At 39.0% G+C, this 20,871-nt stretch overlaps 1 protein-coding gene across 30 annotated transcripts in view; it reads right to left on the bottom strand.

Annotated features, from left to right (window-relative positions):
* Positions 1 to 2,427: 2,427 nt before the first annotated feature.
* GPHN (gephyrin) overlaps positions 2,428 to 20,871 on the bottom strand; it is a 591,738-nt gene continuing 573,294 nt past the window's right edge. For 20 of the 30 annotated variants that reach the window (XM_089681455.1, XM_089681459.1, XM_089681462.1 and 17 more), the window contains 3 exons: positions 10,781 to 10,877; positions 10,156 to 10,188; positions 2,428 to 4,541 (listed from right to left, as the gene is read on the bottom strand). In XM_089681455.1, the coding sequence (XP_089537581.1) occupies positions 4,408 to 4,541; positions 10,156 to 10,188; positions 10,781 to 10,877 (264 nt within the window). In that variant the 3' untranslated portion in view covers positions 2,428 to 4,407. Of the gene's footprint in view, positions 4,542 to 10,155; positions 10,189 to 10,774; positions 10,878 to 20,871 lie in introns of all 30 variants that reach the window. The other 10 variants (XM_089681458.1, XM_089681483.1, XM_089681484.1 and 7 more) reach the window with 3 other exon arrangements.

Here is a 20,871-nt window from a genome sequence, read left to right as displayed (position 1 = left end):
TGGATGGAAATTAGTAATTGATATTCTATGACTGTGGTTATCAGCATGTGTGCATTTTTATCGATGTTTTCCCAAAAGTGGTAATAATAAGTAATATGTGTCATGAAATCTGGAGGGGAAATGTAAAGAAAAAAAAATGTATTAGGTTTGGTAACCAAATGGGGCTTTTCATATGCTTCTATTTACTCTAGACTACAAAAAATAATGGATAGATATGGAAATAGGCCATTGTGGGGCAGTTGGTCTCTTCTTATGGTGGTGGTTTGGATAGCTGAGAAAGCTTGACAGCATTGGCTGGCATAGCATGATAATTGGAGCACAAGCCTATTTTGGAATGTATCAGTTCTGGGGACATATTGGAGGAATGAACCTTTGTGAGGGAAGTGAAACATAGAAGGAGTATTTAAAGTATATGTGAGAATCCACTTTTAATGCCATAGAAACAACGTAAGAAAGGCAAAATTGAAGGACATGAAGTGATAGCTCATAAGTTCTACGTGCACACCAATCGCAGCATCCACCTAGTTATCTCACCTTATCTCCTTGTCCTTCCTTTCCTCCCTCACCTCCTGATTGTGAAAATATTAATAGGGAATGAGAGGCATATACTGAGTCATAGATACATTTGGAAATGTGAATGAATAGTAAACGCATCAATAATTTTCCTTGTTTTCCTGATGAAGCTTGATAAGTGAAATGTGTTGAGAAAGACGACCTCTGTGGAAACCAAGCAAAAGCAAACCTCTGGACTAATTGATACATGTTCTGTACATAGCAGCAGGTTGGCCATTCATGGGGTATTCTTTCTAAAAAGATAATATTTTGTCTTATTTTATTGTGCAATATCCTTATGGAATAATAATGGATATTTTATATTTTAACAAAATGTACAAATATGCATTGGGATATTTTAATTTTTGGGAGTCACGAGTAAATATAAACACTTTAAAAGCTCCAAAAGACATCTTGCCAAAATATTTATAATTCAGTTCAGCTAGTCTTGTGATTCTTTGTCCACCTGCCTGCCCATTAGACTATGAATAAGTATCATCACACTGCTAAAGTCCTTCTATTACTCATTTTCTTCTGTATTTGTCCAAACACTTTCCATTTCAGCTCCTAGTACCTGAAAACATGATAGATCACAGCACTATGCAACACAGTACAGCCTTAATGACTTTCCTGGTGCCAACATGGCAGCATACTATCACATGTACACTGCCATGGATTGGGGCCACGAAAAAAAAATTACAATACGTATTTAATACAATTTTCCATTTTCAGCGCATAACCTTTGACATTCAGACCGATTTCTGTTGAGCAGGGAACTATGGTATATGACAATGGTAGATTGTAGGCAGCTGTACTTCTAGTATTTTAAAAAACATTTAATTATATTTTAATAGACTTATAACTAGGCCAAAATAATAACCCATCTATGGATACTTTACATGTTGAGTAATATAGAGCAAATTTAAATAAATAATGTCTGCTTACAACATTGTAGCAATTACTTCTAAAAGTATCAAACATTTGCTGGACATTTCAGTATGGCATCGTTTATACAGTATAAGATATTTCAGAGGGTTTAGTAATAAAGTTTTCACATTGATATATGCACACACATTTCAGAAGAAATATTTCATATGTATAAGGTTGGTCTATAGAAAGCAACAATTTATAACATACACCTGCTTTCGAGTCCTGATATGCTATGACAGTATACAGACACCTAGTAATTTTAAAGGAAACTGGTCATAAACTAGTAGATTTTAAAATGACAATTTGTACCAAAAATTCTCAGTACATTCAATGACCTAAGAAATGTCATTCAAAACTACTTCAAAATTTAATTTGCTTTCAATATTGGAATGAATAAACTTATCCAAAAGAAACCCAAATACACTGTTAAAAAATATGTTGGTTATGGAAATGGTTTCCATCCTGCTCCTTTGAATTTGCTCATCACTGCGGTCGAAAACAAATGTCCAATTGACCCCACTAACCATTAGAAAGTTGAGCATTTGCTAAAACGAAAAAGTTCTAATGAAATAGAGCTAGTGCATGGTCAGCTATAAACAAAAGTCAAACATTATGACTTAACCTAGGACATAAAAAACAGACATCTAAATACGCCCAAAACTCCAACTTTGGGGCTCAGAGATTCAATCTGCACACTGAGCGCCCCTAACCTTCTGTGATGCTGCAGAAGGTGAGTGAGGTATGTGCAACTACCTTTCTTCTTTTATTTGTCAAGGTCAGGTTTTAACATTTAACTTTAGTACCGGTTCACTTTAGTTCTTTTAGTTTTTTTTTTTTTACTGTAAAATGGCTTGGAAAATTAAACAATGGGCTGAACACTATAGATAACTGAATTTCCAATAATTTTCTGTGAACACATGGAATAATTTAACAGACATCCGTAAATGTTATATAAAGCAAAGATATGTAGCTTTATTCCTTAAAAGTTTTATTTAATCCAAAACTGAACAGCAGACATTGCTGCACTAGACTTTATAGTCCTGCTGACCCCTGCAGCGATGTCTCACTCACACCCTGTAATTTAAAATAAAAGAATTACATAACAGGCAAAGCATGACTCGCTTGAAATAACTGGGGAAGGTAACTGGACTTAGGAAATACCCAAAGCATTTAGGAATAGAATGAATGGTTCAAACTGACAGTAGCTACCCAAAATGTGGAATAAGTGAAGGCCAGTAAATTTGACATAAAACATTATAAGAAATGCTGGCACAAATATTTTCAAGTTCTTTCCTGAGTATCATACCCTTGAGGGATCCCAGTGCTGGACCAGTGGGCTGCAACTTGGGAAGACAGGTAAAGATGTCTAATTGACTACTTTTAAACGTTAATGACTGGTTTACTACCTGTCAGATATGAAAGATTTGCCTTTAATATCCTATTATTTTGGCTAACCATTTAATTCTGACCTATCACTATTCCTAGATTAAATGTGCACCTAAACTGCAAGGTCTGCTTACTTAGTGTGCCTCCCCATCTCAAAAAAACATCCATAGGGGAAAAAAGTTAGCTAACTAATATAATTACTTTACCCCCGCATCAACCCACAATGTCTACATAAGGCTGACATTGTTCAGCTCTGGCGAGATCCTGGGGAATGTTGAGCAGCCCAAATCTCACAAGAAGAAGCTCTTCTACTGTTCTGGAGCATCATATAGGCACTTTTGGACTACTCAGTATCTCGGCATCTGATTGAAAGGATAGTGATGTCATTCCCAGCAGTATGGTAAGCTATCTACTGTAAATAAACACATTTTTTTTTAAACTCACAGGTTTCTTACTTCATCTTCAAGTGGTTTAAAATACAGTAGAGGGGTAATGCTAAATAAGCAGACCTTGCATTGGATGGTTTAGCCGCTTTCAAACTACACAACTGGGATTAACAAAAGTTCCAAAAATTAGAAAACAAAGCTCATAAACCAGCAATCGAGGAACCAGGTAATAAAACATAGAAGAGAAAATATCCAGTCATTATCATACCTTATATAACATACAACAAAGGAAACAGATTTTACTATTTTTTAAATAATGATCAAGGATTTAATTCATCTTGTTTCAATATCATTACAGAAAATGTTATGGTACAGAGTTCTTCAATAATTCTTTGCTTCTTTATCTCCACATGAATGCTGGTACACTGTAATCTGTACAAGATCAGTTTTTGATTTTTTTTTTTCTGTACATTTTTTTAAATGTATTGGTTAAAAAGGCTGTCAGCACTTAAGGAAGCAATTTTTTATTCAAATAAAAGGTATTCAGTTACTGCCCAATAGTACTGAGCGGAGTGATTGCCAGGACGTCCGTCCTCCTTGTTAAGAAGATGGGGAGTCTTCATCCAGACGCAACCACTTTGCTTTTGGCACTGTGCACATCAACACGTTATACAAGATAAAGAACAAGCAGAGCTCTCTTGTGAAGCGGTTATGAAGCATACTGATAAGGGAAACAGCAGTGTCATCTAAGCTAGTATAAAGTAAGCAGACAGCCTTGTTTAAGAGCTTAAGTATTTGTACTTTAGGGATGAGAGAAACACAACTTTTGCAGGCATCTACTGCTGTCTACTAAAAGCTACTGCTATTAGACCTAGCATTTTAACACACAAAGCAATTGCAATGAAGGAAAAGTTGCCTTGATATAATCAGAATAAGGTTTTATATGTTTTTTTTTTATTTTTTTTTGGAAAAAAATGTTTTTTTTTTTCAGGGTTTTTTTTTCCTCAAAGTCATTTTTCGAAATTTAGTTCAAGATGTTGACTACACTGATCAACTTTATCCAAATCATAAAAACTAACTGTGCCATTGCATATTACAGGATACAGTCAATGATATGTGGACATGCATCAAAGCTTTTCTCTTGCGGCTGTCATCATAGCCTTCCAATGACCATGACGTCCACCACTTCTCCCTTGTGAAGCTCCACATACTGCTCTGTCTTTGGAGGTAGCATCAACAGTCCATTGGCACTTCGCATACTCATGAGGCGACTGCTCATTTGATTACCTGTGTGGAAAGACAACAACAGTGTAAGTACCCATTACATTTTATTAAAATGTACAGTGCTGTCACTATACCCTTTACGACTTGGCCTGATCCGGGTGAAATGCATCAGAGGGTGTGGCAAACAGGAGGGGACTGTAGCTGAAACATTTACTTTCACTATGTGACAAGGTTGACATAATGAACACAGTTTGAGTTTTGTTTATTGTGGCTGGACGGAGCGATATGTGGAGGAAGAACCAACAGGACAACACGCAGGAGGCTTTGAGCGATGCTAGTTTCCTATATACTGTGTATTTCCTGTAAATGTTCTGAATAGAAGTTTCACCCAAAAAAGATATTTAAATTAAAGTTGAAGTCTAAAGAGCTCAGATACCCACTAGGTTCTTTTATCTCCTGAAGACTCCTTGCGTGAGATTTCCTAGCTAGTTACCAGTTCTGTTCCCACTCGCTTTGAAGTCTCATTTCTGCTTAAATAGATGTGCCCCTGGATATTCCCACTCTGTATTTTCCTTTAAATTAAATTAACTTAAAAAAATAGAAACTATTGCTAGTTGAATTACGAAAAATATAATATATATAGATTTATTTAAACACTTTTTATTGCATGAGAGTTTAAAATACAGATTTCAAAAAAACAGAGCAGACGAGGTATTCACAGTGTGATAAGTTCCCAGTGCAAACGTTATAATAAAATGTTAATAAACAGTGACCATAACAGACTCTGTCTCCTTCTACAGTAATACAATAAGTAAAAAACTGTGTTCTACAAGTGTGGTGTGATACACCTCGAACAGGCAAGACATCATAAAGCAAGAATCTTCAGATGTTAACTGATATACCACACATCCCAGCCTTGTGATATCTCTGGGGGCACACTCTACATTCATAAAAAATTTTAACATATGGGAGGATTTGTTTGAGAGTGGTAATCCATTGAAGGATTGAGGGGGGTGAGACCATCCATTTAAGTGCTATTTGCTTCCACATCAAAAGTAGAGTTTCTTTTAAGAATGTTCTAACATATCTAGGCCATAGTTCTACGTCCAGTAATCCTAATTGACATACTTGAGGAGTAAATGGAACAGGCGGGGAAAGCAGATTAGACAATCAGTAACATACCTCCAGTAAGTGGCTATAAGGGAGTCCACATTCTCCCTCTTAGATTGTAAGCTCTAACAAGCAGGGCCCTCTGAATCCTCCTGTATAAATTTGTATTGTAATTGTACTGTCTGCCCTCTGTGGGTGCTATATAAATCCTGTATAATAATAATTAAATGATTAATTCATCCCCTGGTTGAGTACAACGTAAACAGTTTGAGTTGGTGGCTCTGCCCATAGCCAGTAAACGTACCGGGGTGAGGTATGTTTGATGAATTATGTACAACCAAATACGATTATTATTGACTGCAAACGTGCCAGTCAAATGTTAGGAAGAGGCCACCTCCCAATCTTCATCCATCATGCCACTGTGTATATATACAGTGGGGATCGAAAGTTTGGGCACTCCAGCTAAAAATTTGTATTAATGTGCATAAAGAAGCCAAGGAAAGATGGAAAAATCTCCAAAAGGCATCAAATTACAGATTAGACATTCCTATAATATGTCAACAAAAGTTAGATTTTATTTCCATCATTTACACTTTCAAAATAACAGAAAACAAAAAAATGGCGTCTGCAAAAGTTTGGGCACCCTGCAGAATTTATAGCATGCACTGCCCCCTTTGCCAAGCTGAGTCCTGCCAGTGTCATGGATTGTTCTCAATCATCGTCTGGGAAGACCAGGTGATGTCAATCTCAAAGGTTTTAAATGCCCAGACTCATCTGACCTTGCCCCAACAATCAGCACCATGGGTTCTTCTAAGCAGTTGTCTAGAAAACTGAAACTGAAAATAGTTGACGGTCACAAAGCTGGAGAAGGCTATAAGAAGATAGCAAAGCGTTTTCAGATGTCAATATCCTCTGTTCGGAATGTAATTAAGAAATGGCAGTCATCAGGAACAGTGGAAGTTAAAGCAAGATCTGGAAGACCAAGAAAAATATCAGACAGAACAGCTCGCAGGATTGTGAGAAAAACAATTCAAAACCCACGTTTGACTGCACGATCCCTCCAAAAAGATCTGGCAGACACTGGAGTTGTGGTACACTATTCCACTATAAAGAGATACTTGTACAAATATGGTCTTCATGGAAGAGTCATCAGAAGAAAACCTCTTCTACGTCCTCACCACAAAAATCATCGTTTGAACTTTGCAAATGAACATATAGACAAGCCTGATGCATTTTGGAAACAAGTTCTGTGGACCGATGAGGTTAAAATTGAACTTTTTGGCCGGAATGAGCAAAGGTACGTTTGGAGAAGAAGGGGCACAGAATTTAATGAAAAGAACCTCTGTCCAACTGTTAAGCATGGGGTTGGATCAATCATGTTGTGTTGCAGCCAGTGGCACAGGAAACATCGCACGAGTAGAAGGAAAAATGGATTCAATAAAATTTCAGCAAATTTTGGATGGTAACTTGATGCTATCTGTGAAAAAGCTATCTGTGAAGTTAAAGAGAGGATGGCTTCTACAAATGGATAATGATCCTAAACACACCTCGAAATCCACGGGGGATTACATCAAGAGGCGTAAACTGAAGGTTTTGTCATGGCCTTCACAATCTCCTGACCTCAACATAATTGAAAATCTATGGATAGACCTTAAAAGAGCAGTGCTTGACAGACAGCCCAGAAATCTCAAAGAACTGGAAGACTTTTGTAAGGAAGAATGGGCAAAGATACCTCAAACAAGAATTGAAAGACTCTTGGCTGGCTAAAAAAAGTGTTTACAAGCTGTGATACTTGCCAAAGGGGGCAGTACAAGATATTAACTCTGCAGGGTGCCCAAACTTTTGCAGACGCCATATTTTTGTTTTCTGTTATTTTGAAAGTGTAAATGATGGAAATAAAATTTAACTTTTGTTGACATATTATAAGAATGTCTAATCTGTAATTTGATGCCTTTTGGAGATTTTTCCATCTTTCCTTGGCTTCTTTATGCACATTAATACAAATTTTTAGCTGGGGTGCCCAACATTCGATCCCCACTGTATATATATATATATATATATATATATATATATACATACATATATATATATATATATATATATATATACATACACATACATACACACACACACACACACAGTAGATCTAGCATCATGTTAGCTTTTAAATTGTACCCTATTATACAAGTTTCTTCACATCCTCAAAATGTTTGTTATGTGCCGTGCATGTTTTTTGATTGACCAGCTGCACTAGTAAGCTCAGGGTAATGCTTTGTCTCTTTATAAAATACCAATTTTCACTATGGAAGATGACACATTCTATACAGCACAGCAACCTTGGTGTGTTCATTTCATTGATAGCATTAGTCCTTTTTTTTGCACTGTAATTTTACATTCCCTTTTATGCACATTTGCACATGCTTCCTCTTTATTACAGAGATTAAAATTGTAATTTTATATTTTTTAAACTGATAAGAAACTAGCTTGCCTATGTACTACCTACAATTGTGATAATAATGTGATACCTACAAGCATGATTATTAAAAAATTTCAAATGTGACAACTAAACAAAACAGTTATTTGGAAAGATGCTGAGTGTATCTTTTTGTGTTTGTTACCTACTGCAGTAGTTATTATTAATTTGGAACCACTGATCAATATTAAGATAGCAGTTGTCTATCTATAACATTTGCAAGACCCTCAGTAAATGCAAGCACTAGAGGTAGAAGTTCAGCCACCACTTCTTTGAATGAAATGAGCTATGGTATGTAATACATATCCGTGGGGGACACAGGGGATTGATAATCCATGGGATTAGTCCTTACATTGTGACTATAACTTTGATATGAGGCAGTCTGAAGTCCCTGTACTTTTTAAAATGGTGTGGCACAATTAAAAAGGTACAATACACTTTTTGTATACTGGGGATCAAGGTGATATGCGAAAAAGATATTTATCGGGATAGAAATATGGGAGCTGCCAATGTTAACCTTTTTTTGTAAATCTTTTTTTTCACTGCTTAGTGGGTTACCTCTCTTGATGCAGTCTCCAGCCATTAAGGTAAGGACTCATGATCTGCACACTTGGTTTGTCACTTGGCTATTCACAAAGCAGCAAAACAAGATTAAGCATTGTTGGAGGCCTTTCAAGTATTCACTAGCCTTTATGTAAGCTACTACTCTCTAAGTTTGGTTTTGAACTTTCCTCTAGGTAGTTTGAGGTCATGTCCTTGTGAACATATGATCCCAGCCTTATAGTGAAAGAAAAATCCTCCTTAGCCATTTTTACATGCTTAATTTACTAAGAGGTTTTAATCATGTCCCCTTTCCCTATTTTTCTTGTATGTACAATTAAATTTCAACAGTCTCTCCTGACAGATTTTATCCCTAGACCTTAAAACATTTTCGCTGCCTATCACTCTCCCTATCTTATCAGTGATTTTTGCTATGTAATACCAGCCCTCTCATTTCTTTTAGCTTTAAAATAGAACCTGTCAGATCCACAAAACTGGATAAACTAGCATTTCCAGTAGATAACAGGTTCTGTATCTTGTAGGGGAAAGGAAAAGGAAAAGCAAAATGTTTTTTGCAAACTATCTTAACAAAGAACAAAGGAGGCGACTAATTATTCTGTGAACCACAAAAGTAACAACATTGAAATAAGATGATGGTACCTTTTCAGTATATTAATATTTCTATTTCATTAAAGTGGTTCTAAAGTTAAAACGCGTTTTTTACCTGAAAGCATTCCCTGCATTAAAGTAAAAAAAACATTTAAGCATTTCCTGTGCTGCCCTCCCCACCCTTCAAACACTTACCTGACTCCTTCATTGATCTAGCGCTGTGCCCGTCTACCGATCCTCTGCTTTCAGACGCTGTGCTGAGACAGCGAAGGCCATTGGCTTCTGTTGCTGTCAGTGAAATCTTGGGAGCAAAGTGGGGGGCGGTGGCCGAGCCACACTGTGTGCATCAATAGACACACATCCAGGAATGTTATTGAGCCCACATGAGTGCACCCATAGCAAGCAGGCATTTGGAGAACAGCAGGAGCCTAGAGCACCAGTGGGGGACCCCACAAGCAGAGGTACCATTGCACAGGGAAAGTAAGTAAAACGTGTTAATTTAATTTTTAAAACATGTGCCTTTACAAACACTTTAATATAATTAAAATATGAAAGTCCACCAGCACCCATGTTCCAGTCAGTCATGGTATCTCCTCCAACAATCATGACCCATCCTCCTAAGTCACCTATTTGGTTATGGCAGGGGTTTCTGGATGGGTATGGGGTGTGCAGGCAGGCCTAAGAGGTGCTAGGACAGTACATGGCAGGGCAGGGCAGGGCAGAATTTTAAGAGGACCCAGAAGTCCCTGTCAGAATATGTACACCAAGAAGATAATGGCTATCATGAGATTTCCTGCAAAGTAGGAAAGGAACAAGTTTTGCACCTGTTTGCCACATATATACTGATATGTCTAATTTTTACAGAAAGGGAAGAAGCTAAAGAAAGGCCTATGCTGATCACATGCACTCTCCCAAGAAAAAAAAAAACTCTCTAGCAATACACACCAAATTGAGGATCTGCAGCTTGCCCCCAAGGCTCTGTTTTATCGGCAGACGGATTGGGGACAGAAGAAGAAAGGGAAGATCAGAGAAGACAGGATCAAACATTCTTTTTACACAATGCGGAGGATTAACCCCTTAGGTTCCACAGCGAGTATAACAAGCATGCGTTACTACATATACAGACTGATTTTACTGTTGAGGGTTTAGTAACACTTTAACATTTAATTCACTTCCTGTTAATCATGCTATTAGATCTGTTATTCTCCACTTCCTGTAATAGTGTGACAACCCTGTGCATTGTGCAGTGAAGTTGTATCAGAGTGTTGACAAACTGTGGACTGAATAGTTTTACATGGACATGTAGTTTTAGTTGGACTTTAAGTAAGAGAAACAAATTAGAGCACAACTTCAGTTAACACCTTTTATGCAACTAAATCTTTTGTTTTCTATTGATAAAAGGTCTATATATAAAAAGTTGACCATTGTAAGCACCACCAACAGTGTGGACAGTGCGGCTTGTTTCAGGATGTAGAAAAACAACATATCTACTGCCAGGATCAACAGATAATACAACACAAGCTTTAACTCAACATTTATAGAAATAAAAAGATCTGTAACTTACACTGACCTGTACTTTGTGCCCAAGGCAGTGGCTCTTGGTGATGCCATGTCAGTATGCAGCGATGGTACTCAGGGCGAGGATCCAACTTTACATCACATGATAACTGTAAATCATATAGAACGCAGAACAGTGTAAAGACAATAAACAGAAATACTTACACAATTTTCACATTGGAGGATCCTTATTATCTTCCATATTATGGATTCACAGCACATTATCATGTAAATTTGTATTCACCATAAAATCCTTTTAGGAATCCATTGAGGAACGCACAAAAATTCTAAAGCTTTACTCTGGGGAAAACAAAAATTGTCTCTTGCAGTGGGGCTGTTTGCAGCACTGCAAGGGTTATGCTTTTTTATGTCTAGGGTACCAGAAGAAGCAGCTTTACTTATCTAATAATCCACCCCTGCAGACTCCCTCCACACCACTAGAATGCTCCCTGCAACCTCCCCTAAACCGAAACTTGCAGTGCAGGGGAGTTTTCCTTTCCCTGCAGATAGGCTTTAAACATTCAGGTTAAACTGTTACCTACAGGATTGGACACTGGCAAACCAAAAAGCTGTAAGCCAGCCCAGACTATAACTCCACCTACTACCAGCATGCCTCCAGTTTAGTAGTAGTATGGCAGTACCAGGAGCATGAGTACACAGAGGGGTAGGACCTGTATTCCTCCAAAAAAAGGATTTTATACTGAATACAAAAATTCAATTTTCCTTTTCATCTACTGAAGTACCAGAAAGTCTTAAACCTTCAAGACATCCAAAAGCAATCCTGAGCGGTGGGCAACACAACCAAAAACAGCTAACAAGCCCAAAAAGAACAAGAGACTGCCATCAGCTTAAAGAACTGCATGAATGACCTCACATCTGAAGCTGGAATCAGATGAGGTGGAGAACATGTGAACAGAAGACCGAGCGTGAGCATTAGAAAGTGAGTCCTGAAGCCAAAATGCCCAAGAAATGCTTACAGGCCTGGTGGAGTGAGCTCTTACTGGAAAGGTGGAAACCTGAATGCTGGGGTGATCTGCCTAAGCCTCCTAGAAATGGAGGAGGCCACATCACGGTCTTCTGGCCTTCACACAGAAACTGAAAAAGCATGTGCAAATGGAAATTTTTTGAGCCTTCAGGGGTCCTGTACGACCTAAGTCTCAGTAGAGTAATGGAAAAGTGCTGTACACCAAAACCAAGGGCTGAAACAGTCTTTTTTAACTTAGCAGGAACAGTGGATGACTGCGACTCCTTAGGAAAAAACTCATCAGTCAATGACTTGAGCGACTCAGTATCAGAAAAAGTCCCCAAGTACAAGGGCTCAGAAATGGCTAAGGCTGCAGACAGATCAGACACCAAATCTGCTGAGGTGCGAGGTAACATATTTGCAGCCTCTAAGATCAGCTTTGCAGGAGTCATAAATCAGCTGGATAACCTGTGACAAAGTCTTTCATAGCTGTAGTAAAGCATGTTAGCCCCCCTCCATGGAAAGCCGGCAGGAAAAATGGGGAGTACAGTTTGGTACCCAGTGACTAATAAAGGGAGCACCTAGTGCCCAGCCTGAATGGCCTACTCCCATGAGTAGTATTCAAAGGCAGATTAAACACACAGCAATTATGCCAGCAGCTTTGAGCCTGGACAGCGCTTTGCAGCTAACATAACCAGAACCAGTTTGGAAAAGGCTCAAGCAAAGCTCAGTGTTTGAGGGTCATTTCAAGGCTCACCTTGCAACACCCAGTCCAAGGTCCAGTTAAGTCTAGACTTAAAGGCTGAGAGAAACTGCAATGGATAGCTACAAACAAGGTAGGGAGAGTACTAGCAGTTACAGGGTGTAGATCCTCAATTAAAAAACAAATGCTAGAAACATTAGAGGCTAAGTCTTAACTTCAGTGGAACTGAAGAAAAAGAAATCAATTCTCCATGGACACTAGCAAAAAACTGAGGCATGCTGGCAGTAGCAGGGGTTATAAAGGACAAAATTTCCAGTCTGATTTTCTTTCGTGTTTCCTGGTATGTTAGCAAAATAACACTTGGTAATGCCCATGAGGTAACGCACTGCAATGCATCAGATAGTTGTGAATGGAGCCCAATGTGCATATATATATATATATATATATATATATATATATACACATACACACACACACATATACACACACACACACTGTTCAAAAAAATTAAAGGAACACTTTAAAAACACATCAGATCTCAATGGGGAAAAATATCATGCTGGATATCTATACTGATATGTATTGGGTAATGTGTTAGGAATGTAAGGATGTCCCAATGTCTGATGGAAAGTAAAATTATCAACCTACAGAGGAATGAATTCAAAAACTCCCCAAATATCAAAGTGTTAAAATGAGGCAGCAGGCTAGTCCATTTTGCTGAAATTTCATTTCAGCAACTCAAAATGACAGTTTGTATGGCCCCCACATGCTTATATGCATGCCTGACAACAACGGGCAGGCTCCTAATGAGACGACAGATGGAATCCTGGGGTATTTCCTCCCAGATCTTGCCCAGGGCAGCACTAAGCTTCTGGACAGTTTGAGGTGCAACCTGGTGGCATCGAATGGACTGAAACATGATATCCCAGAGGTGTTCTATTGGATTTTGGTCAGGTGAGTGTGGGGGCCATTCAATGGTATCAATTCCTTCATCCTCCATGAACTGCCTGCATACTCTCACCACATGAGGTCGGGCATTGTTGTGCACCAGGAGGAACCCAGGACCCACTGTACCAGTCAGCATAGGGTCTGACAATGGATCCAAGGATTTCATCCCGTTACCTAATGGCAGTCAGGGTGCCATTATCTAGCCTGTGGAGGCCTGTGCGTCCCTCCATGGATATGCCTCCCCAGACCATCACTGGTCCACCACCAAAACGGTTATGCTGAACGATGTTACAGGCAGCATAACATTCTCCATGGCTTCTCCAGATCCTTTCACGTCTGTCACATGTGCTCAGGGTGAACCTGCTCTCTTCTGTGAAAAGCACAGGGTACCAGTGGCGGACCTGCCAATTCTAGTGTTCAATGGCAAATACCAATCAAGCTTTATGGAGCACAAGGTCCACTAGAGGACGTTGGGCCCTCAGGCCACCCTCATGAAGTCTATTTCTGATTGCTTGGTCAGAGACATTCACACTAGTGGCCTGCTGGAGATCATTTTGTATGGTTCTGGCAGTGCTCATCCTGTTCCTCCTTGCATAAAGGAGCAGATACCGGTTCTGCTGATGGGTTAAGGACAGGGGTGGGCAACTGTCGCCCTCCAGCTGTTGGTGAACTACAAGTCCCATCATGCCTCTGCGTTTGGGAGTCATGCTTGTAACTGTCAGTTTTCCAATGCCTCATGGGACTTGTAATTCTACAACAGTTAAAGGGCCACAGTTGCCCACCCCTGGTTAAGGACCTTCTACATACCTGTCCAGCTCTCCTAGAGTAGCTGCCTCTCTCCTGGAATCTCCTCCATGCTCTTTTTTTTTTATTTAAATATTTATTGATTTTTCAATTAAATACATATTTCCATCATTATCACATAAGAAAAAAAATGCAAAAATCATTCCTTGTTTACACTTTCTAAACCTATTTCCCAATCCCTTCCCCTCCCTCCCCCCTGCCCCCATCCCCGTCAACCTTCTCTGCATTCTCTCCAGATCTTCCTACTAAAGCAAGTAGAGTTTAATCTTTATTTCTCCTTATAGTTTCCTATATTTCGTATTCAATCCAGCTTTTTCCCATTTTTCCCATTTCATATAGTAAACCTCCATCTTATCTTCCTGCATGTGATAAAGTTTTTCCATCTTTCTAATCTGATTCACTCTATCTACCCAGTCTTCCTCTCTCGGCACCTCTGCTTTCCGCTAGAACTTGGGTATCAAACCTTTTGCAGCAATAAGATAGTACCATATACCTGATTCCTTATATTTATTCACTGTTAAATCTGTACTGTGCAGGAGACATATTTCTGAGTCCAACCCAACATCTATTTCAGTTATCATTCCAATTAAATAAATTATTATCTTCCAGAATACTTGGATTTTTGGGCACTCCCACCATATATGGTACGTTGTACCTATATCTCCGCATCCCCGCCAACACCACGGTGAATTCTCCCCACACATCTTATGTTAAACATTCGGTGTAATGTGCCATCTTATCAAACACTTATAATTTATTTCTACCTCCCTCATACTTACATTCTTGTGAGATAATGTATATATTTTCTTCTGTTTTTCCTCATCTATCACAACCACCATATTTCTTTCCCATTTTACTATATATATTGGCTTTGTGTTTGTGTCCAGTTCAGTAAGAATTTTATAAACTTTAGCAATACCGTGTTTCCCATCACCTCATGACCCCAACTACTTTTCAAACAAATTCCAGTCCCCTCTAGTTCTCAAGGGTTTCGAAAGATTCCCAACAAAACATTTCAATTAAAAGTAACGCCACTCATCTATCTTAGTGAATATCTCTCCCTTTTTCTTTTCCAAATCCTTAAATGATCCCAATCCACCCCCCACCATAACATCCCTGAATTGAACATCCTCCTTTTTAAACCATTTACCTGCTATCTCTTCTCTACCGGGGGGAAAAAACTCTGTGTTTCTTAGTGGCATGAATGTAGAATTGAAATCCCACTTCATATTTTTGTGCAAATTATCCCAAACCCTTAAAACATTTAAAGTGTATATACTTACATTATCTTTTAATCCTCTATATTGTGGTGGTACCCATATAACTTTACTTGAACTAGTTTCTCTGAGTTTATTTTCAATTTTAACCCAACTTTTCTCATAATTATACGTCCAATCTAAAATTCTTGCCAATATTACTGCTTTGTAGTATCTTCTAAAATCTGGTACCCTCAATCCACCCTTCTCTTTGTTCCTACTTAGCAATTCATGGGATATTCTTGTTTTTTTATTCCTCCATATATATCTTGTTATTTTTTTAATTGCTTTAAAGAAGGCTTCTGGGAGTTTAATTGGAATCATTTGGAATCTATATAGGATTTTAGGTACAATTACCATTTTTCCCAGATTTATACGTCCTATCTATGTTGGATTTCATCCTTCTAATGTTTTTAATTCCTCCCTAATCTCGTTTAACAGTGAGATATAATTTAATTTATGCAGATATTTATATGAAGCAGTAAGTTTTACACCCAAGTATTTTATATCTCTTTCTTTCCATATAAAAGGGAATTCCTTTTGTATCTTTTCTTTTTCACTTTTTAAAATATTTATATTTAAAATCTCAGTTTTTGTTGGATTAATTTTTAAATTTGCCAATTCCCCATATTCCTTCAACATCTTCATTAAATTTGGGAGTGTTATCCTGGGATTCCCAACATAGAACAACAAGTCATCCGCAAAGGCAGCCACTTTGAGCTCTATATCTTCTATCTGAATTCCCTTTACATCTCTATTATTCCTTATTGTTGACAACAAGGGTTCCAATGACAGAACATATAACAGTGGGGACAATGGGCAGCCCTGTCTTGTTCCATTTGACATCTTGATGGATTCCGACCTCTCCCCATTTACCATAATAATTGCGGAGGGTTACCTATACAATTTTCCTATCCACTCTCTCATTCTGTCTCCAATCCCTAGGGCTTCCAGGGTGTCCATCATGAAGCCCCAATCCACTCTATCAAATTCCTTTTCGGCATCAATTGAGAGCACCACCACCAGAGTTTTTCCTTTTCTACTTTTCTGAATAAGCATCAGAGATCTCAACCCATTATCTTTGTCCTCTCTCCCTGGAACAAAGCCGACCTGATCCCCATGTATCCATTTGGGCATAAATTCCTTCAGTCTATTTGCTAAGACCTTTGCGTATAACTTAGTGTCCGTGTTCAGTATTGAAATAGGTCTATAACTCGAACATTGAGAAGCATCTTTTCCTTCTTTGTGGAAAAGCACAACATGGGCCTGTGGAGATTCTCCTCTTACTTCCATCCCTCCTCCCAAAGCATTCATATATCTTTTAAGCTTAGGTATTAATAGTTCACTGTATTTTGTATAGTACCTCACAGTGTAACCATCTGGTCCTGGGCTTTTCCCCGATGCTGTGCTTTTTAATGCTGCTTTTATTTCTTCCTGTGTAATTTCTGCATCTAGGGAATCCAGTTGTATTTCGCTTAATTTTGATAGGCCCACATTCTCTTTTGAATCCTCTCAATTTCAGTTTCAGTATTTTTTAAAGAGTCACGGGGACAGATATTATACAACTTTCTATAATATTCCATAAATACTTTAGCAATTTCTTTAGTTGAATAGACCAGTTCACCCTTAGAGCTTTTTATTTTTTCTATATAGTTCCTATTTTTCTATTTCCTCAAGGCTCTCATTAAATATTTTCCTGGTCTATCTCCCCATCTATACCTCTCACTTAGTACTTTATTATAGACTCTTCTCCTCTCCTCCTCCATCAAAGTCTCTAGTTCTTCTTTCTTTTTTATTACCTTCTGCCTTATTTCTTTTGTTATTCTATTTTTGTGTATCTGTTCCAAGTCACATATTTCTTTTAAAAGCCCCCTAACTTTCTCTCTTCTTTCTTTTTGTTTTTTTGCCCGAATCGCAATCAACATTCCCCTTATATATGCCTTATGAGACTCCCACTCTGTGGCTATCGACACATCTTCTGTCTCATTCTCCTCAAAAAATCACTTAATCTCTTCCCCAATCTTCTGAGCAATATCTTTATCTAGGAGAAGTGCCTCATTCAGCTTCCATTTTAGACCTCCTGCCACCCTCCTTCCCCACTCCGTTTTCATTGTGACAGGGGCATGATCTGAAAAAGACATTGCTTCTATTTCTACCTTAACCACAGACTCAATGAGTTGATGCTCTATCAATATATAATCTAGTCTCGAGTACATCTCATGAACATTTGAGAAGAAGGTATAGTCTCTCTCATGCATATGTGTAATTCTCCAGATATCCACCAGTTGACACGCATGTATTTCTTTCTTCAATATTCTCAGAGCCCTACACCCCTCTCTCTGCACAGAAGAGGGTGCATCTTTTTGTGGATCCATAGAAAAATTAAAGTCTCCAGCCAAAATCAAGCGGCCTTTTTTAAAGTCCATCAGCTTCCTCAGCACACTTTTCAAAAATATCTCTGGCTTTTTGTTTGGACAGTAAATATTAGCCATTGTACACTCAATTTCTTGTAGTTTACCTCTTAAAAACAAAAATCTCCCTTCCAGATCCATCTTCCTATCCTCCAGCTCAAACCTAATATTCTTTGCAAACCCTATTGCTACTCCCTTTGCTCTCATAATCGGGGAATCTGCATAGTACCATGCTGGGTAATACCTAGATTTTAACTTAACATTTGACTATCTCAAAATGTGTCTCCTGCAAGAAAACCACTGAAGATGCTCTATGTTGTAGCTCTTTAAATAGTCTAAATCTTTTCCCAGGACAATTCAACCCATTTACATTATAAGTTATAAACTGTATTTCTTCCATCTTTCTTAAATCTCCCCTCTTCTCCTCCATCCATGCTCTTCCTTATTCCTTGGTTTTATATCTCCTTCAATCATGCAGGAAGTTGACCCAATACCCCTCCCCCACCCCCCATCCTCCTCCCCCCTCTCTTTTTAGGCTTCTAGTATGCCTACCAATCATTTGTGGGCCTACTCCCACCTTTGATTTAATTCTTGGGGCTAAACTCTGCTCATGAACGGCTCTCCCTCTTTCCAACCCCCCCAATTACCCCCGAGCTATCTACTTGACTCAGTAAGTTTCCACAGACCTCTAAGACTAGGAATCTAGAAGGGATATCGCAAGGGAGAGAAGGAGACCGGAAGGGAAAGCAAAAGAAAAAATTTCCACTCTTCCCTCTTCCTCCCCTACCTTCCCCCCCACCTTCCCCCCCTAACAAGCTGCCAATCCTCTTTTCTTATAGTTCTAATTTCTTCTTCTTCCCATTCAGCAATTTCCATTCTTTGCAATTCGAGTCTATCACAAAAGTCTCTCAAGTCCTCAGGAAATCTCAGATAAGCTGTAACTCTGTTTTTCCATCCTATTAGGCACTCTGGGTCCCCCATCTTTAATGCACGTTCTGCTTTCTCATCTGCTCTAACAGGGGTTTCAGGGATCTCCTTCTCCACAAAGTCTCAGGTATTAGGTCTGCAAAAATCTGAATGTCTATTTCTCCATACTTAATTGTTGTTCTTCCTTTGATCTTCCTCCAAATTTCTTTTTTATCCCGATACTTATGAAATTTAACAATTATATCTCTCGATGTTTCCTTCCCAATACTTTGTTGGAGTTTTCCTATTCTAAAAACTCCATCTAATTTAATCACTTCTATATCTGATCTGTCCATTATGGAGCTTAAGATTTTACTTACTACTTCTTGCAATACTTCTCCCTTTGAAATCTCTGGGACCCCTCGTATCCTAAGATTGCTCCTCCTGTCCCTGTTTTCCTGTACCTCTACCTTATAAAGCAACTTTTTCTGAACTTTTCCCTTGTTGGTTATCTTCTTTTCTAATTCGGAAATGTTTTGTGCCTGATCTTTAACTTTCTCCTCCATTTCTTCCACTCTCATTAACAGCTGTCCCAAATCATTCCGAATAGTTGCCATTTCTTGCTTTATTGTTTTCTCTAATTCTTTGAACATTTCTGCCATCTCTTTTTTATTCGGTACTTGTAGGTCTCTTTCAAGCTCTTTCATCTCCATATTTCCTGATATTTGTTGACTGCTAACATTCAAGCCCAACGATAGTCTAGGACTATTTTCCAGACTGAGATCCACTTCTCCTTTTTCATTTATGCCTTGTGGCCTTTCTGGGGTCACATTTCCCTGGGAAGTATATTTTTTATTTGTGCCAGTTTGGGACCCTTTGAGCCCACTTCCTTTAGCACTTTTGTTCTTTATATCTTCTGTGGGTCTTATTCTCTTTTATAAACTCGGAGTAAGTAAAGGTTAAATATATATACTCGGGTCTCAGCCTTGCCTGGTTATTTGTCCATTAACTTTCCTTTCTATGTCACTTAGTCCTCTTCTCCTTTCAACTCCTTTGTATTCCCTAGGAATCCCCCTTTCTCTCCTTCACTCTCTGCTTTTCTAAACAGCACAGTGTAACATTTGGCATATATCAAGCCACAGCCAGTCTCAGTCACCCTCCTCTCTCTTCTCCTCTTGCGAGACTGCTCCAGGTTTCAGATGCCAGTCCTTTCAGCAGTTCATTCCTCAGGGGGATTCCTCAGAGTCATCTCTGGTTGTTGACACAAGAATGGGGCATTTAGGCTCCTCTTCAGCTCTGGCAGCAAGCCCGATAGCGAACCAAGGAGCGGACCGGCGTCTCCTTCTCTCCACAGGACGCCGGCCGGCTTCCTCACCTCCCAGTATGCCCCAGCGGCTGACCACGTGGTCAAGTAACGCCTCCCTGTCTCCCCGCAACCCGACACAGCGTCTCTCGTCCGGGCCCCGGACAGACCGTACTCCGTCTCTCATTTCTGGTCCACCGCACTAGAAGACAGGCACAGATCCGAAGAGACCCCTCAAACAGAGGTAGGTCTCACCCCGCTGATCTCCTTCATCGCGAGGGCTCCTGGGAAAGTCGTAAAGCAGGGCTTGTCAGGGAGCTCCTACATCGTGCCCTCCTCAGCCGCCATGGTCAGGCTCCACCCCGATTGTATCTGTCTCCTCCATGCTCTTGAGACTGTGCTGGGAGACACAGCAAACCTTCTGGCAATGGCACGTATTAATATGCCATCCTGGAGAAGTTGGACTGCCTGTGCAACCCCTGTAGGCTTCAGGTATTGCCTCAAACTACCAGTAGTGACACTAACCCTGACCCTAGCCACATGCAAAACTAGTGAAAAACAGCCAGAAAAGATGAGTAGGGAATAAAAAAATGTCAGTGGCCTCCACCTGTCAAACCATTCCTGTTTCGGGGGGTTGTCTCATTGTTGCCTATCTAGTGCACCTGTTGTTAATTTCATTAATACCAAAGCAGCTGAAACTGATTAACAACCATTAAATGACCAGATCAATGTCTCAGGAGTTTAATTAACTTGATACTATACTCTGATTAAAAAGTGTTCCTTTAATTTTTTGAGCAATATATATATAT

The sequence above is a fragment of the Staurois parvus genome, unplaced genomic scaffold (assembly GCF_062004578.1).
Source record: "Staurois parvus isolate SC_StPar_1 unplaced genomic scaffold, SC_StPar_1.0 ptg000267l, whole genome shotgun sequence".
Taxonomy (NCBI): domain Eukaryota; kingdom Metazoa; phylum Chordata; class Amphibia; order Anura; family Ranidae; genus Staurois; species Staurois parvus.
This window is presented reverse-complemented; position numbering and strand designations above follow the sequence as displayed.